The sequence below is a fragment of the Cherax quadricarinatus genome, chromosome 76, assembly GCF_038502225.1.
Source record: "Cherax quadricarinatus isolate ZL_2023a chromosome 76, ASM3850222v1, whole genome shotgun sequence".
NCBI lineage: Eukaryota > Metazoa > Arthropoda > Malacostraca > Decapoda > Parastacidae > Cherax > Cherax quadricarinatus.
Genome location: NC_091367.1, coordinates 1,237,417 through 1,261,882, shown reverse-complemented (window position 1 = coordinate 1,261,882; position 24,466 = coordinate 1,237,417). Strand labels below are relative to the sequence as shown.

Here is a 24,466-nt window from a genome sequence, read left to right as displayed (position 1 = left end):
ATGACAGGAACAGCAAGTGGTGAGAGGAATACTAAGAATGACAGGAACAGTAAGTGGTGAGAGAGACACTAGGAATAACAGGAACAGTAAGTGATGAGAGGGATACTAGGAATGACAGGAACAGTAAGTGGTGAGAGGGATACTAGGAATGACAGGAACAGCAAGTGGTGAGAGAGATACTAGGAATGACAAGAACAGTAAGTGGTGAGAGGGATACTTGGAATGACAGGAACAGTAAGTGGTGAGAGGGATACTAGGAATGACAGGAACAGTGAGAATGATAGGGATACTAGGAATGACAGGAATAGTAAGTGGTGAGAGGGATACTTGGAATGACAGGAACAGTAAGTGGTGAGAGGGATACTAGGAATGACAGGAACGGTAGGTGGTGAGAGGGATACTAGGAATGACAGGAACAGTAAGTGGTGAGAGGGATACTAGGAATGATAGGAACAGTAAGTGGTGAGAGGGATACTAGGAATGACAGGAACAGTAACTGGTGAGAGTGATACTAGGAATAACAGGTACAGTAAGTGGTGAGAGGGATACTTGGAATGACAGGAACAGTAAGTGGTGAGAGGGATACTAGGAATGACAGGAACAATAAGTGGTGAGAGGGATACTAGGAATGACAGGAACAGTAAGTGGTGAGAGGGATTCCAGGAATAACAGGAACTGGAAGTAGTGAGAGGGATACTTGGAATGATAGGAACAGTAAGTGGTGAGAGGGATACTAGGAATGACAGGAACAGTAAGTGGTAAGAGGGACACTTGGAATGACAGGAACAGTAAGTGGTGAGAGGGATACTAGGAATGACAGGAACACTAAGTGGTGAGAGGGATACTAGGAATGACAGGAACAGTAAGTGGTGAGAGGGATACTAGGAATGACAGGAACAGTAAGTGGCGAGAGGGATACTAGGAATGACAGGAACAGTAAGTGGTGAGAGGGATACTTGGAATGACAGGAACAGTAAGTGGTGAGAGGGATACTTGGAATGACAGGAACAGTAAGTGGTGAGAGGGATACTCGGAATGACATGAACAGTAAGTGGTGAGAGGGATTCTCGGAATGACAGGAACAGTAAGGGGTGAGAGGGATACTCGGAATGACAGGAACAGTAAGTGGTGAGAGGGATACTCGGAATGACAGGAACAGTAAGATGTGAGAGGGATACCAGGAATGACAGGAACAGTAAGTGGTGAGAGGGATACTTGGAATGACAGGAACAGTAAGTGGTGAGAGGGATACTCGGAATGACAGGAACAGTAAGTGGTGAGAGGGATACTCGGAATGACAGGAACAGTAAGTGGTGAGAGGGATACTCGGAATGACAGGAACAGTAAGTGGTGAGAGGGATCCTCGGAATGACAGGAACAGTAAGGGGTGAGAGGGATACTCGGAATGACAGGAACAGTAAGTGGTGAGAGGGATACTCGGAATGACAGGAACAGTAAGATGTGAGAGGGATACTAGGAATGACAGGACCAGTAAGTGGTGAGAGGGATACTTGGAATGACAGGAACAGTAAGTGGTGAGAGGGATACTAGGAATGACAGGAACAGTAAGTGGCGAGAGGGATACTAGGAATAACAGGAACAGTAAGTGGTGAGAGGGATACTTGGAATGACAGGAACAGTAAGTGGTGAGAGGGATACTAGGAATGACAGGAACAGTAAGTGGCGAGAGGGATACTAGGAATAACAGGAACAGTAAGTGGTGAGAGGGATACTTGGAATGACAGGAACAGTAAGTGGTGAGAGGGATACTAGGAATGACAGGAACAGTAAGTTGTGAGAGGGATACTAGGAATGAAAGGAACAGTAAGTGGTGAGAGGGATACTAGGAATGACAGGAACAGTAAGTGGTGAGAGGGATACTAGGAATGACAGGAACAGTAAGTGGTGTGAGATTAGGAATGACTAAGGAATAACAGTAAGTGATGAGAGGGATACTCGGAATGACAAGAACAGTAAGTGGTGAGAGGGATACTAGGAATGACAGGAACAGTAAATGGTGAGAGGGATACTCGGAATGACAGGAACAGTTAGTGGTGAGAGGGATACTAGGAATAAAAGGAACAGTAAGTGGTGAGAGGGATACTAGGAATGACAGGAACAGTAAGTGGTGAGAGGGATACTAGGAATGACAGGAACAGTAAGTGGTGAGAGGGATACTAGGAATGACAGGAACAGTAAGTGGTGAGAGAGATACTAGGAATAACAGGAACAGTGAGAATGGTGAGAGGGATACTAGGAATGACAGGAACAGTAAGTGGTGAGAGGGATACTAGGAATGACAGGAACAGTAAGTGGTGAGAGGGATACTAGGAATGACAGGAACAGTAAGTGGTGAGAGGGATACTAGGAATGACAGGAACAGTAAGTGGTGAGAGGGATACTAGGAATGACAGGAACAGTAAGTGGTGAGAGGGATACTAGGAATGACAGGAACAGTAAGTGGTGAGAGGGATACTAGGAATGACAGGAACAGTAAGTGGTGAGAGGGATACTAGGAATGACAGGAACAGTAAGTGGTGAGAGGGATACTAGGAATGACAGGAACAGTAAGTGGTGAGAGGGATACTAAGGAATGACAGGAACAGTAAGATGGAATGAGAGGGATACTAGGAAATGACAGGAACAGTAAGTGGTGAGAGGGATACTAGGAATGACAGGAACAGGAAGTGGTGAGAGGGATACTAGGAATGACAGGAACAGGAAGTGGTGAGAGGGATACTCGGAATGACAGGAACAGTAAGTGGTGAGAGGGATACTAGGAATGACAGGAACAGTAAGTGGTGAGAGGGATCCTCTAGGAATGACAGGAATAGTAAGTGGTGAGAGGGATACTAGGAATGACAGGAACAGTAAGTGGTGAGAGGGATACTAGGAATGACAGGAACAGTAAGTGGTGAGAGGGATACTAGGAATGACAGGAACAGGAAGTGGTGAGAGGGATACTTGGAATGACAGGAACAGTAAGTGGTGAGAGGGAGGCGAGGAATGACAGGAACAGTAAGTGGTGAGATGGATGCTAGGAATGACAGGAACAGTAAGTGGTGAGAGGGATACTCGGAATGACAAGAACAGTAAGTGGTGAGAGGGATACTAGGAATGACAGGAACAGTAAATGGTGAGAGGGATACTCGGAATGACAGGAACAGTTAGTGGTGAGAGGGATACTAGGAATGACAGGAAGAGTAAGATGTGAATACTAGGAATGACAGGAACAGTAAGTGGTGAGAGGGATACTAGGAATGACAGGAACAGTAAGTGGTGAGAGGGATGCTAGGAATGACAGGAACAGTAAGTGGTGAGAGGGATGCTCGGAATGACAGGTAAGTGGTGAGAGGGATACTAGGAATGACAGGAACAGTAAATGGTGAGAGGGATACTCGGAATGACAGGAACAGTTAGTGGTGAGAGGGATACTAGGAATAAAAGGAACAGTAAGTGGTGAGAGGGATACTAGGAATGACAGGGACAGTAAGTGGTGAGAGGGATGCTAGGAATGACAGGAACAGTAAGTGGTGAGAGGGATACTAGGAATGACAGGAACAGTAAGTGGTGAGAGGTATGCTAGGAATGACAGGAACAGTAAGTGGTGAGAGGGATGCTAGGAATGACAGGAACAGTAAGTGGTGAGAGGGATACTAGGAATGACAGGAACAGTAAGTGGTGAGAGGGATACTAGGAATGACAGGAACAGTAAGTGGTGAGAGGGATGCTAGGAATGACAGGAACAGTAAGTGGTGAGAGGGATACTGGGAATGACAGGAACAGTAAGTGGTGAGAGGGATGCTAGGAATGACATGAACAGTAAGTGGTGAGAGGGATACTAGGAATGACAGGAACAGTAAGTGGTGAGAGGGATGCTAGGAATGACAGGAACAGTAAATGGTGAGAAGGATGCTAGGAATGACAGGAACAGTAAGTGGTGAGAGGGATACTAGGAATGACAGGAACAGTAAGTGGTGAGAGGGATACTAGGAATAACAGGAACAGTAAGTGGTGAGAGGATACTAGGAATGACAGGAACAGTAAGTGGAGAGAGGGATACTCGGAATGACAGGAACAGTAAGTGGTGAGAGGGATGCTAGGAATGACAGGAACAGTAAGTGGTGAGAGGGATACTAGGAATGACAGGAACAGTAAGTGGTGAGAGGGATGCTAGGAATGACAGGAACAGTAAGTGGTGAGAGGGATGCTAGGAATGACAGGAACATTAAGTGGTGAGAGGGATGCTTGGAATGACAGGAACAGTAAGTGGTGAGAGGGATACTAGGAATGACAGGAACAGTAAGTGGTGAGAGGGATGCTAGGAATGACAGGAACAGTAAGTGGTGAGAGGGATGCTAGGAATGACAGGAACAGTAAGTGGTGAGAGGGATACTAGGAATGACAGGAACAGTAAGTGGTGAGAGGGATGCTAGGAATGACAGGAACAGTAAGTGGTGAGAAGGATACTAGGAATGACAGGAACAGTAAGTGGTGAGAGGGATGCTAGGAATGACAGGAACAGTAAGTGGTGAGAGGGATACTAGGAATGACAGGAACAGTAAGTGGTGAGAGGGATGCTAGGAATGACAGGAACCGTAAGTGGTGAGAAGGATACTAGGAATGGCAGGAACAGTAAGTGGTGAGAGGGATGCTAGGAATGACAGGAACAGTAAGTGGTGAGAGGGATGCTAGGAATGACAGGAACAGTAAGTGGTGAGAGGGATGCTAGGAATGACAGGAACAGTAAGTGGTGAGAGGGATGCTAGGAATGGCAGGAACAGTAAGTGGTGAGAGGGATGCTATGAATGACAGGAACAGTAAGTGGTGAGAGGGATGCTAGGAATGACAGGAACAGTAAGTGGTGAGAGGGATGCTAGGAATGACAGGAACAGTAAGTGGTGAGAGGGATACTAGGAATGGCAGGAACAGTAAGTGGTGAGAGGGATGCTATGAATGACAGGAACAGTAAGTGGTGAGAGGGATGCTAGGAATGACAGGAACAGTAAGTGGTGAGAGGGATGCTAGGAATGACAGGAACATTGAGAATGATAGGGATACTAGGAATGACAGGAATAGTAAGTGGTGAGAGGGATACTAGGAATAACAGTAAGTGGTGAGAGGGATACTAGGAATAACAGTAAGTGGTGAGAGGGATACTAGGAATAACAGTAAGTGGTGAGAGGGATACTAGGAATAACAGTAAGTGGTGAGAGGGATACTAGGAATAACAGTAAGTGGTGAGAGGGATACTAGGAATAACAGTAAGTGGTGAGAGGGATACTAGGAATAACAGTAAGTGGTGAGAGGGATACTAGGAATAACAGTAAGTGGTGAGAGGGATACTAGGAATGGCTACAGCTTTTCCTTAAAACATATTTTTTTTTCTTTTAAGACACGATTTTTCCTTAAAAAAATTAATTTACCCCCCCTTTTTTTTTTTTTACTTAATTTTGGAGTCCGGTGGCGCCCCTGCCGCCGTAGTTGTTATAATTATTATAACGAATTCAGTTCTATCAACTGACAAGCTTCCCCTCAGTACTACACTGATTTAGCACCAAATGTGATAACTAATCTGACATACCCCTCTGTGGTGGTGTAAATGACATCCTCCCACCAGGGCTTCACGTCCTCCTGACTCCCCCCTCCCCCCCCCCATCCCTAACAGCAAGGATTTCTAAAATCGGCTGTAACTCCCCTGAGAGAGGGGCGGGATTTATGCTTCAAGGTATGATTGATGCTCGTGGAATAAGGACTTGTGAATTTGAAATAGAATTGATGTTCGTTTAGCAGGTATATGTAAGTGGAAAATATAATTGATGTTCGCTTAATAAAAAGGAACGTGTAAAGGGGAAATGTAATTGATGTTCGCTTAATAAAAAGGAACGTGTAAAGGGGAAATGTAATTGATGTTCGCTTAAAAGGAACATATCAGTGGAAAAATAATTGATGCTCAATTAAAAATATTCGTTTCTTTCGAACATTAAGAAAAAAGTTGTTATATAAGATTAATTTTGCAGTAACATAATCTTAGTGAGCAGGAAGTGATAGATTTATTAAATAAAGTCAGCAGGAAGTGATAGATTTATTAAATAAAGTCAGCAGGAAGTGATAGATTTATTAAATAAAGTCAGCAGGAAGTGATAGATTTATTAAATAAAGTCAGCAGGAAGTGATAGATTTATTAAATAAAGTCAGCAGGAAGTGATAGATTTATTAAATAAAGTCAGCAAGAAGTGATAGATTTATTAAATAAAGTCAGCAGGAAGTGATAGATTTATTAAATAAAGTCAGCAGGAAGTGATAGATTTATTAAATAAAGTCAGCAAGAAGTGATAGATTTATTAAATAAAGTCAGCAGGAAGTGATAGATTTATTAAATAAAGTCAGCAGGAAGTGATAGATTTATTAAATAAAGTCAGCAGGAAGTGATAGATTTATTAAATAAAGTCAGCAGGAAGTGATAGATTTATTAAATAAAGTCAGCAGGAAGTGATAGATTTATTAAATAAAGTCAGCAAGAAGTGATAGATTTATTAAATAAAGTCAGCAAGAAGTGATAGATTTATTAAATAAAGTCAGCAAGAAGTGATAGATTTATTAAATAAAGTCAGCAAGAAGTGATAGATTTATTAAATAAAGTCAGCAAGAAGTGATAGATTTATTAAATAAAGTCAGCAGGAAGTGATAGATTTATTAAATAAAGTCAGCAAGAAGTGATAGATTTATTAAATAAAGTCAGCAGGAAGTGATAGATTTATTAAATAAAGTCAGCAGGAAGTGATAGATTTATTAAATAAAGTCAGCAGGAAGTGATAGATTTATTAAATAAAGTCAGCAAGAAGTGATAGATTTATTAAATAAAGTCAGCAGGAAGTGATAGATTTATTAAATAAAGTCAGCAAGAAGTGATATTATTTATTAAATAAAGTCAGCAAGAAGTGATAAATTTATTAAATAAAGTCAGCAGGAAGTGATAGTGATGATAGATTTATTAAATAAAGATTTATTAAATAAAGTCAGCAAGAAGTGATAGATTTATTAAATAAAGTCAGCAGGAAGTGATAGATTTATTAAATAAAGTCAGCAAGAAGTGATAGATTTATTAAATAAAGTCAGCAAGAAGTGATAGATTTATTAAATAAAGTCAGCAGGAAGTGATAGATTTATTAAATAAAGTCAGCAGGAAGTGATAGATTTATTAAATAAAGTCAGCAGGAAGTGATAGATTTATTAAATAAAGTCAGCAGGAAGTGATAGATTTATTAAATAAAGTCAGCAGGAAGTGATAGATTTATTAAATAAAGTCAGCAGGAAGTGATAGATTTATTAAATAAAGTCAGCAAGAAGTGATATATTTATTAAATAAAGTCAGCAAGAAGTGATAGATTTATTAAATAAAGTCAGCAAGAAGTGATATATTTATTAAATAAAGTCAGCAAGAAGTGATAGATTTATTAAATAAAGTCAGCAGGAAGTGATAGATTTATTAAATAAAGTCAGCAAGAAGTGATATATTTATTAAATAAAGTCAGCAAGAAGTGATAGATTTATTAAATAAAGTCAGCAGGAAGTGATAGATTTATTAAATAAAGTCAGCAGGAAGTGATAGATTTATTAAATAAAGTCAGCAGGAAGTGATAGATTTATTAAATAAAGTCAGCAGGAAGTGATAGATTTATTAAATAAAGTCAGCAGGAAGTGATAGATTTATTAAATAAAGTCAGCAGGAAGTGATAGATTTATTAAATAAAGTCAGCAGGAAGTGATAGATTTATTAAATAAAGTCAGCAGGAAGTGATAGATTTATTAAATAAAGTCAGCAAGAAGTGATAGATTTATTAAATAAAGTCAGCAGGAAGTGATAGATTTATTAAATAAAGTCAGCAAGAAGTGATAGATTTATTAAATAAAGTCAGCAAGAAGTGATAGATTTATTAAATAAAGTCAGCAAGAAGTGATAGATTTATTAAATAAAGTCAGCAAGAAGTGATAGATTTATTAAATAAAGTCAGCAAGAAGTGATAGATTTATTAAATAAAGTCAGCAGCAGAAGTGATAGATTTATTAAATAAAGTCAGCAAGAAGTGATAGATTTATTAAATAAAGTCAGCAGGAAGTGATAGATTTATTAAATAAAGTCAGCAGGAAGTGATAGATTTATTAAATAAAGTCAGCAGTGATAGTTTATTAAATAAAGTCAGCAAGAAGTGATAGATTTATTAAATAAAGTCAGCAGGAAGTGATAGATTTATTAAATAAAGTCAGCAGGAAGTGATAGATTTATTAAATAAAGTCAGCAAGAAGTGATAGATTTATTAAATAAAGTCAGCAGGAAGTGATAGATTTATTAAATAAAGTCAGCAGGAAGTGATAGATTTATTAAATAAAGTCAGCAAGAAGTGATAGATTTATTAAATAAAGTCAGCAAGAAGTGATAGATTTATTAAATAAAGTCAGCAGGAAGTGATAGATTTATTAAATAAAGTCAGCAAGAAGGAGCAGGAAGTGATAGATTTATTAAATAAAGTCAGCAGGAAGTGATAGATTTATTAAATAAAGTCAGCAGGAAGTGATAGATTTATTAAATAAAGTCAGCAGGAAGTGATAGATTTATTAAATAAAGTCAGCAGGAAGTGATAGATTTATTAAATAAAGTCAGCAGGAAGTGATAGATTTATTAAATAAAGTCAGCAGGAAGTGATAGATTTATTAAATAAAGTCAGCAGGAAGTGATAGATTTATTAAATAAAGTCAGCAGGAAGTGATAGATTTATTAAATAAAGTCAGCAAGAAGTGATAGATTTATTAAATAAAGTCAGCAAAGTGATAGATTTATTAAATAAAGTCAGCAAGAAGTGATAGATTTATTAAATAAAGTCAGCAGGAAGTGATAGATTTATTAAATAAAGTCAGCAGGAAGTGATAGATTTATTAAATAAAGTCAGCAGGAAGTGATAGATTTATTAAATAAAGTCAGCAGGAAGTGATAGATTTATTAAATAAAGTCAGCAGGAAGTGATAGATTTATTAAATAAAGTCAGCAGGAAGTGATAGATTTATTAAATAAAGTCAGCAGGAAGTGATAGATTTATTAAATAAAGTCAGCAGGAAGTGATAGATTTATTAAATAAAGTCAGCAGGAAGTGATAGATTTATTAAATAAAGTCAGCAGGAAGTGATAGATTTATTAAATAAAGTCAGCAGGAAGTGATAGATTTATTAAAGTCAGCAGGAAGTGATAGATTTATTAAATAAAGTCAGCAGGAAGTGATAGATTTATTAAAGTCAGCAGGAAGTGATAGATTTATTAAATAAAGTCAGCAGGAAGTGATAGATTTATTAAAGTCAGCAGGAAGTGATAGATTTATTAAAGTCAGCAGGAAGTGATAGATTTATTAAATAAAGTCAGCAGGAAGTGATAGATTTATTAAAGTCAGCAGGAAGTGATAGATTTATTAAATAAAGTCAGCAAAAAGTGATAGATTTATTAAATAAAGTCAGCAGGAAGTGATAGATTTATTAAATAAAGTCAGCAGGAAGTGATAGATTTATTAAAGTCAGCAGGAAGTGATAGATTTATTAAATAAAGTCAGCAGGAAGTGATAGATTTATTAAATAAAGTCAGCAGGAAGTGATAGATTTATTAAAGTCAGCAGGAAGTGATAGATTTATTAAATAAAGTCAGCAGGAAGTGATAGATTTATTAAATAAAGTCAGCAGGAAGTGATAGATTTATTAAATAAAGTCAGCAAAAAGTGATAGATTTATTAAATAAAGTCAGCAGGAAGTGATAGATTTATTAAAGTCATCAATAAATCTGTTGCACAATAAAATATCTCTACGGGTTAAGGAGAGAAAGTAAAGAAATATTGGAATAAAGGAGAAAAATCATAAAATATGGAGAAAGAGGAAATAAAAGAGGATAGAATAGAGAAGAATATTCAAGAGTGAAGGGCTCTTCATCCAAGGAGTTACAGCTCTTCCTCACCTCTTTAATCACACTCCGAGTACCTTTATGCTCTGTGACCCTTACTGGTTAAGCGCTTCTCCCCGAATAGAGTAATAATAAGAATAATGAAGAAGACAGGAAGAGAAGAAGAAAAAGACGAGGAAAGAAGACGACGAGGAAAGAAGAAAAAGAAAGCAAAAGAACAAGAAAAGGAAAGAAATACGAAGAGAAAAATCCAGAAAGAAGAAAGAGATAATTCGAGAGGAAATAAAAGATAAATGACTAATAAGAAATAGTTTGAAAACGTAATAAATAATATAATTGTGGCGGCGAGTATGATAATGGGAGTAATAAAAAGTGGAAGAGAAAATAAAGGAACACAGAGAAAGATGGTGAGATGAGAGAAATATGAGAGGAGAGGCAGCGGACTGGTACAGTGTACCTTGATAAGAGAGGCAGCAGACTGGTACAGTGTACCTTGATAAGAGAGGCAGCAGACTGGTACAGTGTACCTTGATAAGAGAGGCAGCAGACTGGTACAGTGTACCTTGATAAGAGAGGCAGCGGACTGGTACAGTGTACCTTGATAAGAGACGCAGCAGACTGGTACAGTGTACCTTGATAAGAGAGGCAGCAGACTGGTAGTGTACCTTGATAAGAGACGCAGCAGACTGGCACAGTGTACCTTGATAAGAGAGGCAGCAGACTGGTACAGTGTACCTTGATAAGAGAGGCAGTAGACTGGTACAGTGTACCTTGATAAGAGAGGCAGTAGACTGGTACAGTGTACCTTGATAAGAGAGGCAGTAGACTGGTACAGTGTACCTTGATAAGAGAGGCAGTAGACTGGTACAGTGTACCGTGATAAGAGAGGCAGCAGACTGGTACAGTGTACCTTGATAAGAGAGGCAGCAGACTGGTACAGTGTACCTTGATAAGAGAGGCAGCAGACTGGTACAGTGCACCTTGATAAGAGAGCAGTGGTAGACTGGTACAGTGTACCTTGATAAGAGAGGCAGTGTACCTTGACTGGTACAATGTACCTTGATAAGAGAGGCAGTAGACTGGTACAGTGTACCTTGATAAGAGAGGCAACATAGGTCAGTGTACCTTGATAAGAGAGGCAACATAGGTGGTACGTGTACCTTGATAAGAGAGGCAACATACCTTGGGACAGTGTACCTTGATAAGAGAGGTACCATAGAGTACAGTGTACCTTGATAAGAGAGGCAACATAGATAAGAGACGCAGCAGACTGGCACAGTGTACCTTGATAAGAGAGGCAACATAGGTACAGTGTACCTTGATAAGAGAGGCAACATAGGTACAGTGTACCTTGATAAGAGAGGTAACATAGGTACAGTGTGCCTTGATAAGAGAGGCAACATAGGTACAATGCACCTTGATAAGAGAGGCAGTAGACTGGTACAGTGTACCTTGATAAGAGAGGTACCATAGGTACAGTGTACCTTGATAAGAGAGGCAGTAGACTGGTACAGTGTACCTTGATAAGAGAGGCAGTAGACTGGTACAGTGTACCTTGATAAGAGAGGCAACATAGGTCGTGTACCTTGATAAGAGAGGCAACATAGGTCGTGTACCTTGATAAGAGAGGCAACATAGGTACAGTGTACCTTGATAAGAGAGGTACCATAGGTACAGTGTACCTTGATAAGAGAGGCAACATAGGTACAGTGTACCTTGATAAGAGAGGCAATATAGGTACAGTGTACCTTGATAAGAGAGGCAACATAGGTATAGTGTACCTTGATAAAAGAAGCAACATAGGTACAGTGTACCTTGATAAGAGGTAACATAGGTACAGCACCTTGATAAGAGAGGCAACATAGGTACAGTGTACCTTGATAAGAGAGGCAACATAGGTACAGTGTACCTTGATAAGAGAGGCAATATAGGTACAGTGTACCTTGATAAGAGAGGCAACATAGGTACAGCACCTTGATAAGAGAGGCAACATAGGTACAGTGTACCTTGATAAGAGAGGCAACATAGGTACAGTGTACCTTGATAAAAGAAGCAACATAGGTACAGTGTACCTTGATAAGAGGTAACATAGGTACAGTGTACCTTGATAAGAGAGGCAACATAGGTACAGTGTACCTTGATAAGAGAGGCAACATAGGTACAGTGTACCTTGATAAGAGAGGCAACATAGGTACAGTGTACCTTGATAAGAGGTAACATAGGTACAGTGTACCTTGATAAGAGAGGCAACATAGGTACAGTGTACCTTGATAAGAGAGGCAACATAGGTATAGTGTACCTTGATAAGAGAGGCAAAATAGGTACAGTGTACCTTGATAAGAGAGGCAACATAGGTACAGTGTACCTTGATAAGAGAGGCAACTTAGGTACAGTGTACCTTGATAAGAGAGGCAACATAGGTACAGTGTACCTTGATAAGAGAGGCAACATAGGTACAGTGTACCTTGATAAGAGAGGCAACATAGGTACAGTGTACCTTGATAAGAGGTAACATAGGTACAGCACCTTGATAAGAGAGGCAACATAGGTACAGTGTACCTTGATAAGAGAGGCAACATAGGTACAGTGTACCTTGATAAGAGAGGCAATATAGGTACAGTGTACCTTGATAAGAGAGGCAACATAGGTACAGTGTACCTTGATAAGAGAGGCAACATAGGTACAGTGTACCTTGATAAGAGAGGCAATATAGGTACAGTGTACCTTGATAAGAGAGGCAACATAGGTACAGTGTACCTTGATAAGAGAGGCAACATAGGTACAGTGTACCTTGATAAGAGAGGCAACATAGGTACAGTGTACCTTGATAAAAGAAGCAACATAGGTACTGTGTACCTTGATAAGAGGTAACATAGGTACAGTGTACCTTGATAAGAGAGGCAACATAGGTACAGTGTACCTTGATAAGAGAGGCAACATAGGTACAGTGTACCTTGATAAGAGAGGCAACATAGGTACAGTGTACCTTGATAAGAGAGGCAACATAGGTACAGTGTACCATGATAAGAGAGGCAACATAGGTACAGTGTACCTTGATAAGAGAGGCAACATAGGTACAGTGTACCTTGATAAGAGAGGCAACATAGGTACAGTGTACCTTGATAAGAGAGGCAACATAGGTACAGTGTACCTTGATAAGAGAGGCAACATAGGTACAGTGTACCTTGATAAGAGAGGTAACATAGGTACAGTGTACCTTGATAAGAGAGGCAACATAGGTACAGTGTACCTTGATAAGAGAGGCAACATAGGTACAGTGTACCTTGATAAAAGAGGCAACATAGGTACAGTGTACCTTGATAAGAGAGGCAACATAGGTACAGTGTACCTTGATAAGAGAGGCAACATAGGTACAGTGTACCTTGATAAAATAAGCAACATAGGTACAGTGTACCTTGATAAGAGAGGCAACATAGGTACAGTGTACCCTGATAAGAGAGGCAACATAGGTACATTGTACCTTGATAAGAGAGGCAACATAGGTACAGTGTACCTTGATAAGAGAGGCAACATAGGTACAGTTTACCTTGATAAGAGAGGCAACATAGGTACAGTGTACCTTGATAAGAGAGGCAACATAGGTACAGTGTACCATGATAAGAGAGGCAACATAGGTACAGTGTACCTCGATGAAGTAAAACTTAGTAAACAATGTTAGGTGAGGCTGCCGCCAGTCTTAATGAAGCTGACGAGTCAAGTGATAAAAATAACCTTGACCTGATGGTGGTAGTTGTGGTGGTGGTAGTGGTAGTTGTGGGAGTGTTGGTGGTGGTAGTAATGGTGATTGTGATAGTGATGGTGATAGTGGTGGTAATGATGGTGATAACTGTGGTAGACGTGATGGTGGTGGTAGTGATGGTGAAGGTATTTGTTGGTAATTGTTGTAGTTGTTAGTGTGGTAGTATTGGTATAATGGAAACGGTTTTAAGAGTACAATCCTCGTAGAATGACCTCAGGCTGTTGGTGCTAGCAGCCTCTGATATCTACTGGTATGTTGATATCTGCTGGTAGCAGGTTGATATCCACTGGTACCAGGGGTAATAGCCTTGGACAATGGATGTTGACAGTGTTCTCTTACTGTGCCCACGGTGCCCCTGCTTTTCACTGGGTCTTATTTATACTTCCTCTCATATCTCTCACTCCAGAACATTATGGTAGTGTGTAGGTGTGGAACCAGGCCTTCCAGTATCTTCCAGGTGTCTCTTGTCTTCTATGCATTCCCACTCTAACTCTATACCACTTACCCCATTTCTCCCGGTCTTGTCCATTCCCTTCCACACTACATCTACTTCTCCTCTCTACTCTTATAATAATTTTTAAAGGGATGGAGGGGTAAGCCAGTGGAAGGCCTCGGTCAGGTGATCAAAAGCTACAGCTGTGGGTCGTCATATGAGTAAGTCCCGCATCAGGAAACGCTTGTCCTGTTTCATGACAAATCTTACCGATCCTAACCTCTTTACTCTTTCCTCCACATTTGTCCTCTTCTTACCTCTCTTCCATATCTTCACTCCTCTCTCTTCTTCTCTGTCTCCCTTCCATCTCTCATTCACTCCCGTCTCCATACTTTTCTCTCCTCCCTCGTCTTCTCTCGCAGCTTTCCTGTACCCACAATTCCAATATTCCATAATATATTGATGCAAAATCGCCTTTATCTCCTCGCCTTGAGTGCTTACTGATCGTCTGCCCAATATTTCTATCAGGTTCCTTCAGTCCTAACACCGGTATTACTGGTATTATTACTGCAGTATTACCACTACATTATTACTGTAGTATTATTGGTATTATTGATGTAGTATTATTGGTATTATTATGGGGATTATTACTGCGGTATTGGTATTATCGCTGGTATTATTACTGTAGTATTATGTGTATTATCACTCTAGTATCACTGGTATTATTACTGTAGTATTATTGGTATTATCACTGATATTGCTGCAGTATTGGTATTACTGGTATTATTACTGCAGTGTTTTTTTCTGGTATTGTTGTATTACCAGTATTAATACTACAGTATTCCCACTATTATGTATACATTCTTGTTGATGTTACTTCTGCTGGTATTCCTGGTATTATTACTTGTATTATTGACATTAATATTAGTGTTATTGTCTTACTGCTGGTATTATTACTTAATTATTGAGAGTACTGTTATTATTACTAATATTATTTCTAGTATTATTTCCTCAGTATTATTGATATTGTTACTGCAGTATTATTGGTATTAATACTGCAGTATTGATGGTATTAATATTGCAGTATTACTGGTATTGATATTGCAGTATTACTGGTATTAATGCTGCAGTATTACTGGTATTAATATTGCAGTGTTACTGGTATTAATACTGCAATATTGCTGGTATTAATATAGTATTACTGGTATTAATACTGCAGTATTACTGGTATTAATATTGTAGTATTACTGGTATTAATACTGCAGTATTACTGGTATTAATATTGCATTATTACTGGTATTAATATTGCATTATTACTGGTATTAATATTGCAGTATTACTGGTATTAATATTGCAGTATTACTGGTATTAATACTGCAGTATTACTGGTATTAATATTGCAGTATTACTGGTATTAATATTGCATTATTACTGGTATTAATATTGCAGTATTACTGGTATTAATATTGCAGTATTACTGGTATTAATATTGCAGTATTACTGGTATTAATACTGGAAATAATACTTCAGTATTACTGGTATAATTACTGTGGTACTTTGAAGACTTGTATTAAACAGGGATGAATTGTGTGATTATTTGTGTGATGATTTATTTGATTATTTCTGTGATGATAAATGTGATTATATGTGTGATTTATATGATGCGACTTTGGAGGAATTATGATTTAAGATTTGTGGAATGATCGTAGATTTACAATTATTTCAATTGAGTTTATCTGATGATTTTTGTAGCATGACAGAAAATGAGTCATGACAAGAGAGAATGAGTCATGGCATGAGATAATGAGTCATGGCATGAGATAATGAGTCAGGGCATGAGATAATGAGTCATGACAAGAGAGAATGAGTCATGGCATGAGATAATGAGTCATGGCATGAGATAATGAGTCAGGGCATGAGATAATGAGTCAGGGCATGAGAGAATGAGTCATGGGAAGAGAGAATGAGTCATGGGAAGAGTGAATGAGTCAGGGCATGAGAGAATGAGTCATAGTAAGAGAGAATGAGTCATGTCAAGAGAGAATGCGTCATGGCATGAGAGAATGAGTCATGGCAAGAGAGAATGAGTCATGGCATGAGAGAATAAGTCATGGCATGAGAGAATGAGTCATGGCATGAGAGAATGAGTCATGGCATGAGAGAATGAGTCATGGCAAGAGAGAATGCGTCATGGCATGAGAGAATGAGTCATGGCAAGAGAGAATGAGTCATGGCATGAGAGGATGAGTCATGGCAAGAGAGAATGAGTCATGGCATGAGAGAATGAGTCATGGCATGAGAGAATGAGTCATGGCAAGAGAGAATGAGTCATGGCATGAGAGAATGAGTCATGGCATGAGAGAATGAGTCATGGCATGAGAGAATGAGTCATGGCAAGAGAGAATGAGTCATGGCAAGAGAGAATGAGTCATGGCAAGAGAGAATGAGTCATGACATGAGAGAATGAGTCGTGACATGAGAGAATGAGTCATGGCATGAGAGAATGAGTCATGGCATGAGAGAATGAGTCATGGCATGAGAGAATGAGTCATGGCATGAGAGAATGAGTCATGGCATGAGAGAATGAGTCATGGCATGAGAGAATGAGTCATGGCAAGAGAGAATGAGTCATGACATGAGAGAATGAGTCATGGCATGAGAGAATGAGTCATGGCATGAGAGAATGAGTCATGGCAAGAGAGAATGAGTCATGACATGAGAGAATGAGTCATGGCATGAGAGAATGAGTCATGGCATGAGAGAATGAGTCATGGCAAGAGAGAATGAGTCATGGCAAGAGAGAATGAGTCATGACATGAGAGAATGAGTCATGGCATGAGAGAATGAGTCATGGCATGAGAGAATGAGTCATGGCAAGAGAGAATGAGTCATGGCAAGAGAGAATGAGTCATGACATGAGAGAATGAGTCGTGACATGAGAGAATGAGTCGTGACATGAGAGAATGAGTCATGGCATGAGAGAATGAGTCATGGCAAGAGAGAATGAGTCATGGCAAGAGAGAATGAGTCATGACATGAGAGAATGAGTCGTGACATGAGAGAATGAGTCATGGCATGAGAGAATGAGTCATGGCAAGAGAGAATGAGTCATGGCATGAGAGAATGAGTCATGGCAAGAGAGAATGAGTCATGGCAAGAGAGAATGAGTCATGGCATGAGAGAATGAGTCATGGCATGAGAGAATGAGTCATGGCATGAGAGAATGAGTCATGGCAAGAGAGAATGAGTCATGGCAAGAGAGAATGAGTCATGGCAAGAGAGAATGAGTCATGGCATGAGAGAATGAGTCATGAGAGAATGAGTCATGGCATGAGAGAATGAGTCATGGCATGAGAGAATGAGTCATGGCATGAGAGAATGAGTCATGACATGAGAGAATGAGTCGTGACATGAGAGAATGAGTCATGGCATGAGAGAATGAGTCATGGCAAGAGAGAATGAGTCATGACATGAGAGAATGAGTCGTGACATGAGAGAATGAGTCGTGACATGAGAGAATGAGTCATGACATGAGAGAATGAGTCATGGCATGAGAGAATGAGTCATGGAATGAGAGAATGAGTCATGGCATGAGAGAATGAGTCATGGCATGAGAGAATGAGTCATGACATGAGAGAATGAGTCATGGCATGAGAGAATGAGTCATGGCATGAGAGAATGAGTCATGGCATGAGAGAATGAGTCATGGAATGAGAGAATGAGTCATGGCATGAGAGAATGAGTCATGGCATGAGAGAATGAGTCATGGAATGAGAGAATGAGTCATGGCATGAGAGAATGAGTCATGGCAAGAGATAATTGTTAGTGATGTCTTCTTAACTAACTACACTAACATCTTTTACTAATTCCACCTCTTCTCTGCTAACTTCGTGTCATCTTAGCTAACTCTTCCTACCCTTCACTAATTCTTCTCTACTATACCTCTTTCTTTCTCTCTCCACTAACTTCACCTCTGTCTCTGTCTCTCTCTCTCTCTCTCTCTCTCTCTCTCTCTCTCTCTCTCTCTCTCTCCACTAACTTCACCTCTCTCTCCACTACACCTCTGGGTTTCTCCACTACACCTCTCTCTCTCTCTCTCTCTCTCTCTCTCTCTCTCTCTCTCTCTCTCTCTCACTCTCTCTCTCTCTCTCTCTCTCTCTCTCTCTCTCCACTACACCTCTGGGTTTCTCCACTACACCTCTCTCTTTTTTACACAGGGTTTGACAAGGTTAAGGATCCCTAGCTTTATTGACAAGCTATTTACAGGTTAAGGATTCCTAACTTTATTGGCAAGCTAAGAGCTGTTACCTACATCAGCCCATTTGAAAGCATTTTTATTGTTATGAGACATACAAGTAGGAAACAGGATGAAGTTTGAGCCATCTGTGGGCCAGCATTTTCATTTGATCAACTGACTTTATCTCGTTGACATCATTATGCTGTACGAATGTGTTCCATACTCTAGCCATCCTGGGTATATATGATCTCAGATCTCTCACTCTCTCTCTCCCTTTTTTTACACAGGGTCTGACATGGTTAGGTTAAGGATCCCTAACTTTATTGACAAGCTAAGAGCTGTTACCTACATCAACTCTCTCTCTCTCTCTCTCTCTCTCTCTCTCTCTCTCTCCCTACTAACACCACCTCTCCACTTGCTGCACTAACTCCACTTCTCTCCACTACAGCACTCTGGATCCATATTATCGAGTGGGTCTGAGGTACCTCCCCTGCCCCTGACCTCTCCTCCCCACACCCCCGCCTTCCCCACCGACGAGGAGGAGGAAGAGATTACAGAATACGACAATGAGGTGAGTCCTTCCGTTTCTTTGTTGATGTTTACCTGAGAGGTTCTTTGGTCTTCCCGTAGAAGGCCTGAAGCGATTATTTTCTGTCTCCGGTACGGGTCTTCTGGCTTCTGGATGGTTTATTTGGGCTTACCATTAGGGTTTCAGGCCTGAAGTGAGTACTTTCTGCTTACGGTAGAGGCTTTTCTGGCTTTTGGCAGGGTTCTTTGGGCTTAGTGTCAGGGTGTAAGGCAGATATCGCAACGGAAGAATGGATAGATAAACTGTAATTGGCAGTAGTGTGTATTTTGTAAAATGCCTACAGTTTTAGAGATTCTTAGATATGTATTGGACCTGAGTGTTGAATCTGAAGTCACACTCAAGGTGGATGCCTAAGAATTTTCCTTTTCTTCTCCTTTTTCTGTTTGTTTAACCTCCTGTCGAGTTGTCCTGGCCTCTGGGAGGAGTGTTCGGACTTGTCGTAGGACTGTTGAGACCTGTAGGACTAGAGGGAGTGTGTAGGCCTCCCATAGGAATATTTCCGCCTCCTTCATGGTTGGAAAAATACACAAATGCATTTTAATGTGATTCTTGACAACGTTTCGCCCACACAGTGGGCTTTATCAAGCCACAGACAGATTTACCTGGGCAAAGAATAAATGGTTGTCTACCACCTACCTTCCTCCTGCAAGAGTGATCATTATGTTATCAGTATTGACAACCCATTTGGGATGATTCTTCAAGATCATTCTTAGTTAGATGAAACATATGAGAGTTCACTTCAAGACGTACTGTTACTTGAGTAAGTTGAAATAAGTAGCGGTCTCTGATTTTTTTCTGAGGTTAAATTAGGTAAGATTCGTCAGGAAACAGGATAAATGCATCCTCGATGTGAGTCTTAGCCATATGATGACTCAACACTCGAGCATTTATTCATCTGACCGAGGCCTTCCACTGGCTTAGGAGTCCATCCCGTTATAAATTAAAGAGAGCATCTTTTATTTTTTCTGAGAGTGGTAAAACATGGCAGTGTATTGCAGACATGCGTCTTCAACAGGTGGAAATAATTAAGGTTACGTCTCAGGAATATATTGCTTCTTAAGATAGGGTGATACGAAAAGATACTGTTTTATACAGGCCAATGTAAAAGATAATTCTACATCTTTGAGACTTAAATAAAAAAGATAGTACTGTCTTAGACATTTCAGTATAAAATTTCCAACACTTGATATATACACTGAGAAGTGTATTTCTCTCAGTGTATATATGTTTAGAGTTTTCTTTAATCCCTGTTTTTAGGGATTAAAGTATGCTTGTCTAATGGTGAGCAGTTTACGTGCAGCCTTATTGAGCCTAGTGTAGTCGATAGTGTTTAAACCTTATTAACCAATCTTTCTGAATAGGAAGACACTTCAAAGGGATGGAAACGGGGCCGTGATTTTAGTAAGAAGAAACAGTCCAGGGAGATGCACAAACAGGTACCTGGTACCGTAATGGTACCAGGTACCTGTTCAGTGTATCTTCAAAGAGATTGTTTTTCTGTAGACTAGAACTAAGAAAATTTAAGTTGGTGAATATTTTTCTGGTTAAGAATAAACCGGATTAAAAAAAATCCAAACACAAGGGTAAGCATTATGGTGTATTAAATTTTCAGTGTGTTTTATTAATCCAATTTCTTTCAGATATAAATGCAAAACAAAGGCAGAATTTTAATGCTGTTTAAATCGTTTCAGAATATAAAAGCTTCAGCATACTGAAGCTGTAACGTGCTTTTTGTTTTCTAAAGCTTGAAGTCATAAGCTTAAGATTACATATTTTTTTACGGAGATGAAGTCAGTTTTAGTGTATTAATAACACTGGTAGGATTTGTGATTGAAAATAGACCCTCTGGTGTCATCTGGTATTTACGTGAAGTACTTGTCTGCATGTACTGATCTATATAATTTTAGAGACGTATGCTAAATAATAACCCACATGGAGACACGTAGGAGATTGATCTGTATATTTCGACCCCCTTATGGGATCCTCTTCAGCAGATGAAGAGGATCTCAGAAAAGGGTCGAAATGTACAGATCAGTCTGTCTTGAGTTTCTCTGGGTTATTACTGAGCATTGACAAGTGTCCATTACACTTCGGTTATTCTTAGAGGTCTATATTATAGATCTCTACTGTGCTCGAATATCCAGTATATGATCTATAGGGAATAAAATTGTGTGACCAGACTGTTATGTCATCACTTATCACAATGATCTCAAGTTTATTTTCTTGAAATAAATTCCCCTCGAGTCACCCTTAATGGGGAATATACATTTACGCGATTTTTTAGCAGTGATTGAAACGGAATGCATCGATTGTCTTCATGATACTTTCTTCGGACAGTCGAAGAAGATTGTTTTTTGAATTATTAAAGCAGCAAATGGTGGATTAGGCTAGCAAGTGGGAGGCCTGGTCTGGGACCGGGTCGCAGGGGTGGTGACCCCCTGAGTCAACTCCAGGTAGACTACATAGAATTAGTAACTCAAGAAAACTTGTCAGTGTGGCTTATTTCCACCAGACTATGATGGACATGTGGGGCTGCGGGCCACTAATGACAACATCCCGGTTAACCAGGCTAGCACCAACCGAGCCTGGCCCATGGCCGGGCTCCGGGAGTAGAAAAACCCTCGGAAGTCATCAAAGATATAACTTAATGCGACCCACAACAGTTTACTAACACCCAGGTACTTACTGCTAGGGAAACAAAGGGGCAATAGGTGGAACCTGATCCTTCATTTTGACTAATGTGATAACGTTCGCTTTTCTACGAAAAATAACGAGTATTATGGTAATATTTATATATTTTTGGCAACATTTTTACGTTGTATTTTTAGTCTTTTAAAGTATTTACACGAGCATGACTTTTTTTATTATTAATATTAAGGTATGTGTGGCTGAAAAGCAAATATTATGGTAAAAAGAGCTTCAAACTTGGCGAGTACAATTTAACTTAGTAATAGCTGAAAAAATTAGTTTTCAGTCACTTTCCTGGAGAATGGGAATGCAAAAAATTGTGAAATGTTTCCTGTTAAGAGTTCTGGTGATGACCCGCAGCTGCAGCTTTTGGTCATCTGACAGAGGCCTTTAACTGGCTTACCCTCAGCCCCTTTAAAAATTATGGTTATGATTATAACTGTTGTGTTAAGAGTTCTGGAATAATTGATGCAAGTATCCCACGGGGAAGTGAAGACGTAGGTTACACAGTCAGCTTTGCAGTTATTCCTGGGGTATATCTGTGACCGGTCTCCAGAGTTTCTCAGTTCTCGCAGGCCGGCCTGGGGCCAGGCTTTTCGTTTGCCTGTTCAGCCAGGCTTTTGCTGTTGGGAGCCCGTTGCGCACACATCCATCATAGCCTGGTTGATCTGGCACTTGGTGAAGCTTCTACACTTGCTTCTGTAGTTTTTCTGATATATGCTGGTAGAAGGTTGAGTAGTCTTGGACCACGCATGTTAATATAGTAAAAAACAGTGGTACCCATGGCGCCCCCTGCTTTCTACTGGGTCTATTTTATTCCCACATCTATCCCTCCGGTACATTGTGTTAGTAGTGTGTAGGTTTGAGACTAGGCTATCAAGTATCTTTTGTGTGTTCACTGTCGGGTATCTCTCCAGAGATTACGTTCCTAGCAATTTCAAGCGTTCCCAGTAGTTTAAATGCATTATTGGCTTTTTGCAGTTAGTCAGCCTTTGATAGCTCTCCTGCTATCACAGAAAAATATTCAGAACGAGAGAGAGAGTACGAGTGATATAATTGGTATCACCATTAGTATTAATTCTCTTGCTTTGATAGTTCTTATTATCCAGCGTGTCATTTTACTGGCCTTAACGGTGTTTGCCTTATCGTATTCTCTAAATGACAGATTTTCTAATATTATTTTACGTAAATCTTTCAAATATTCGTTTCGTTCTGTGAGATGGTCCTCCGTTTTATTTCCAATGCATTTTTGCGTTCTCAATTCTTAACATATTTGAGCAGTTGGAACTTGTCATCATTGAATATGGTGCTATTTTCCATTGCTCAGTGGAAGACTTTGTCGATATCTGCTTGCTTTTTCGTGTCTTCTACTGAGGCGACATTTATGTTCGCTTTAATACAGGTGGAATAGTCCGCAAAATGTGGTAGGGAGCCATGGCTTAGTGTTTTGATCTGTGCTCTGAGGAGTAGGGAAACTTGAAAGCCGTCGAAGCTATGTCAAAGGTATATCGTTGTCCCCTTTCCCGGCTCATCACTTTTCCCTTTTCCTACCCTTGTATTTTCCGTCCCTCATATCCTTTCATCTTCCCGTCTTCCTTTCCTATTCCCTTTCCTTTCATCTCGTTTCTCTCCCTCTCCATTCAGTCTTCTTCATCTTTCCTTTCTCTCCATCTTTGCATCCTCTTAGAGCAAAATGTTTTCCCTGCTTTCACCCCGCATGTTCTTTTCTATCATTTATTCATTCCTACAATTCCCCCAGTCTTCCACAGTCCCTTTTCCACTCTCTTTTTCAACTCCACTGAGTGTTTTGGGACGGAAGGGATGGAAAGGATGCTGGGAATTTCGAAGAGGTCTCGCATTTCCAGAAGCCGGGAGTTCAAGAGCTCCGAAGAAGAGCTTTCCAGGGAGTGGATTGTTGTGTTGAATGAGCTGTGCCCATGCCCGGAGGAGGGCTCAGAGGAAGAGCTTTCCAGGGAGTGGATTGTTGTGTTAAATGAGCTGTGCCCATGCCTGGAGGAGGGCCGAACCACCACCACCACAGTTCCTCCACCACCACCACACAGTTCCTCCACCACCACCACACACTTCCTCCACCACCACCACCAGCCACTACACTCGCTCCCACTTCAACACTTCACTTCGTACTCAGCACCTTAAGAATTTTATTGGAACCTCTTCAGGACGGCTTCATGAATGACCCATACGGAGTTAAGGCTTTTTATTTAGATATCAGAATTTTTACAATTCTGTCCATACATAATATTTTAGGAAGTCAGTGATTTGTTGGAATTATTTCCACAGTTCGTGTTAGTTCAGAATTGTATATCTTGTAAGATTTTTAAAGTATCTGTAATTAAACGTATTTTTTTCCTAATTGGTGGTTCCTACACACACACACACACACACACACACACACACACACACACACACACACACACACACACACACACACACACACACACACACACACACACACACACACAAGCTAGTGCATGACCTTGCACTTGCTGGGGTTGAACCCCAGCAGCCACTTGTCTGACCTTCCTTGCAGATAACCCAAGGAATTATAATTGTTTCGATCAGTTTCGAACAAAATATGAATGTATAATATTTCCAGATGTTTTGCTCAGGTTCGTCCGTAAGATATATTAATTGTTTGTTTCATTTCGTTTCATTAAGCCACAATATTTTGCTTTACAAAGTAAAACCTAAAAGAAATGAAATACTCTGTGAGGTAATAATTTCACTTCGTTTCAGTCATTTCACTTTTTTTCACTCATTTCACAATATTCAACTTTTTTCGTATTTACATTTTGGGAAAA

At 39.7% G+C, this 24,466-nt stretch overlaps 1 protein-coding gene across 1 annotated transcript in view; it reads left to right on the top strand.

Annotated features, from left to right (window-relative positions):
- LOC128703604 (multiple PDZ domain protein) overlaps positions 1-24,466 on the top strand; it is a 623,082-nt gene that overhangs the window by 494,929 nt on the left and 103,687 nt on the right. The window contains exon 18 of the mRNA XM_070101112.1: positions 18,816-18,938. Coding sequence (XP_069957213.1) covers positions 18,816-18,938 — 123 coding nt within the window. The remainder of the gene's footprint in view (positions 1-18,815; positions 18,939-24,466) is intronic.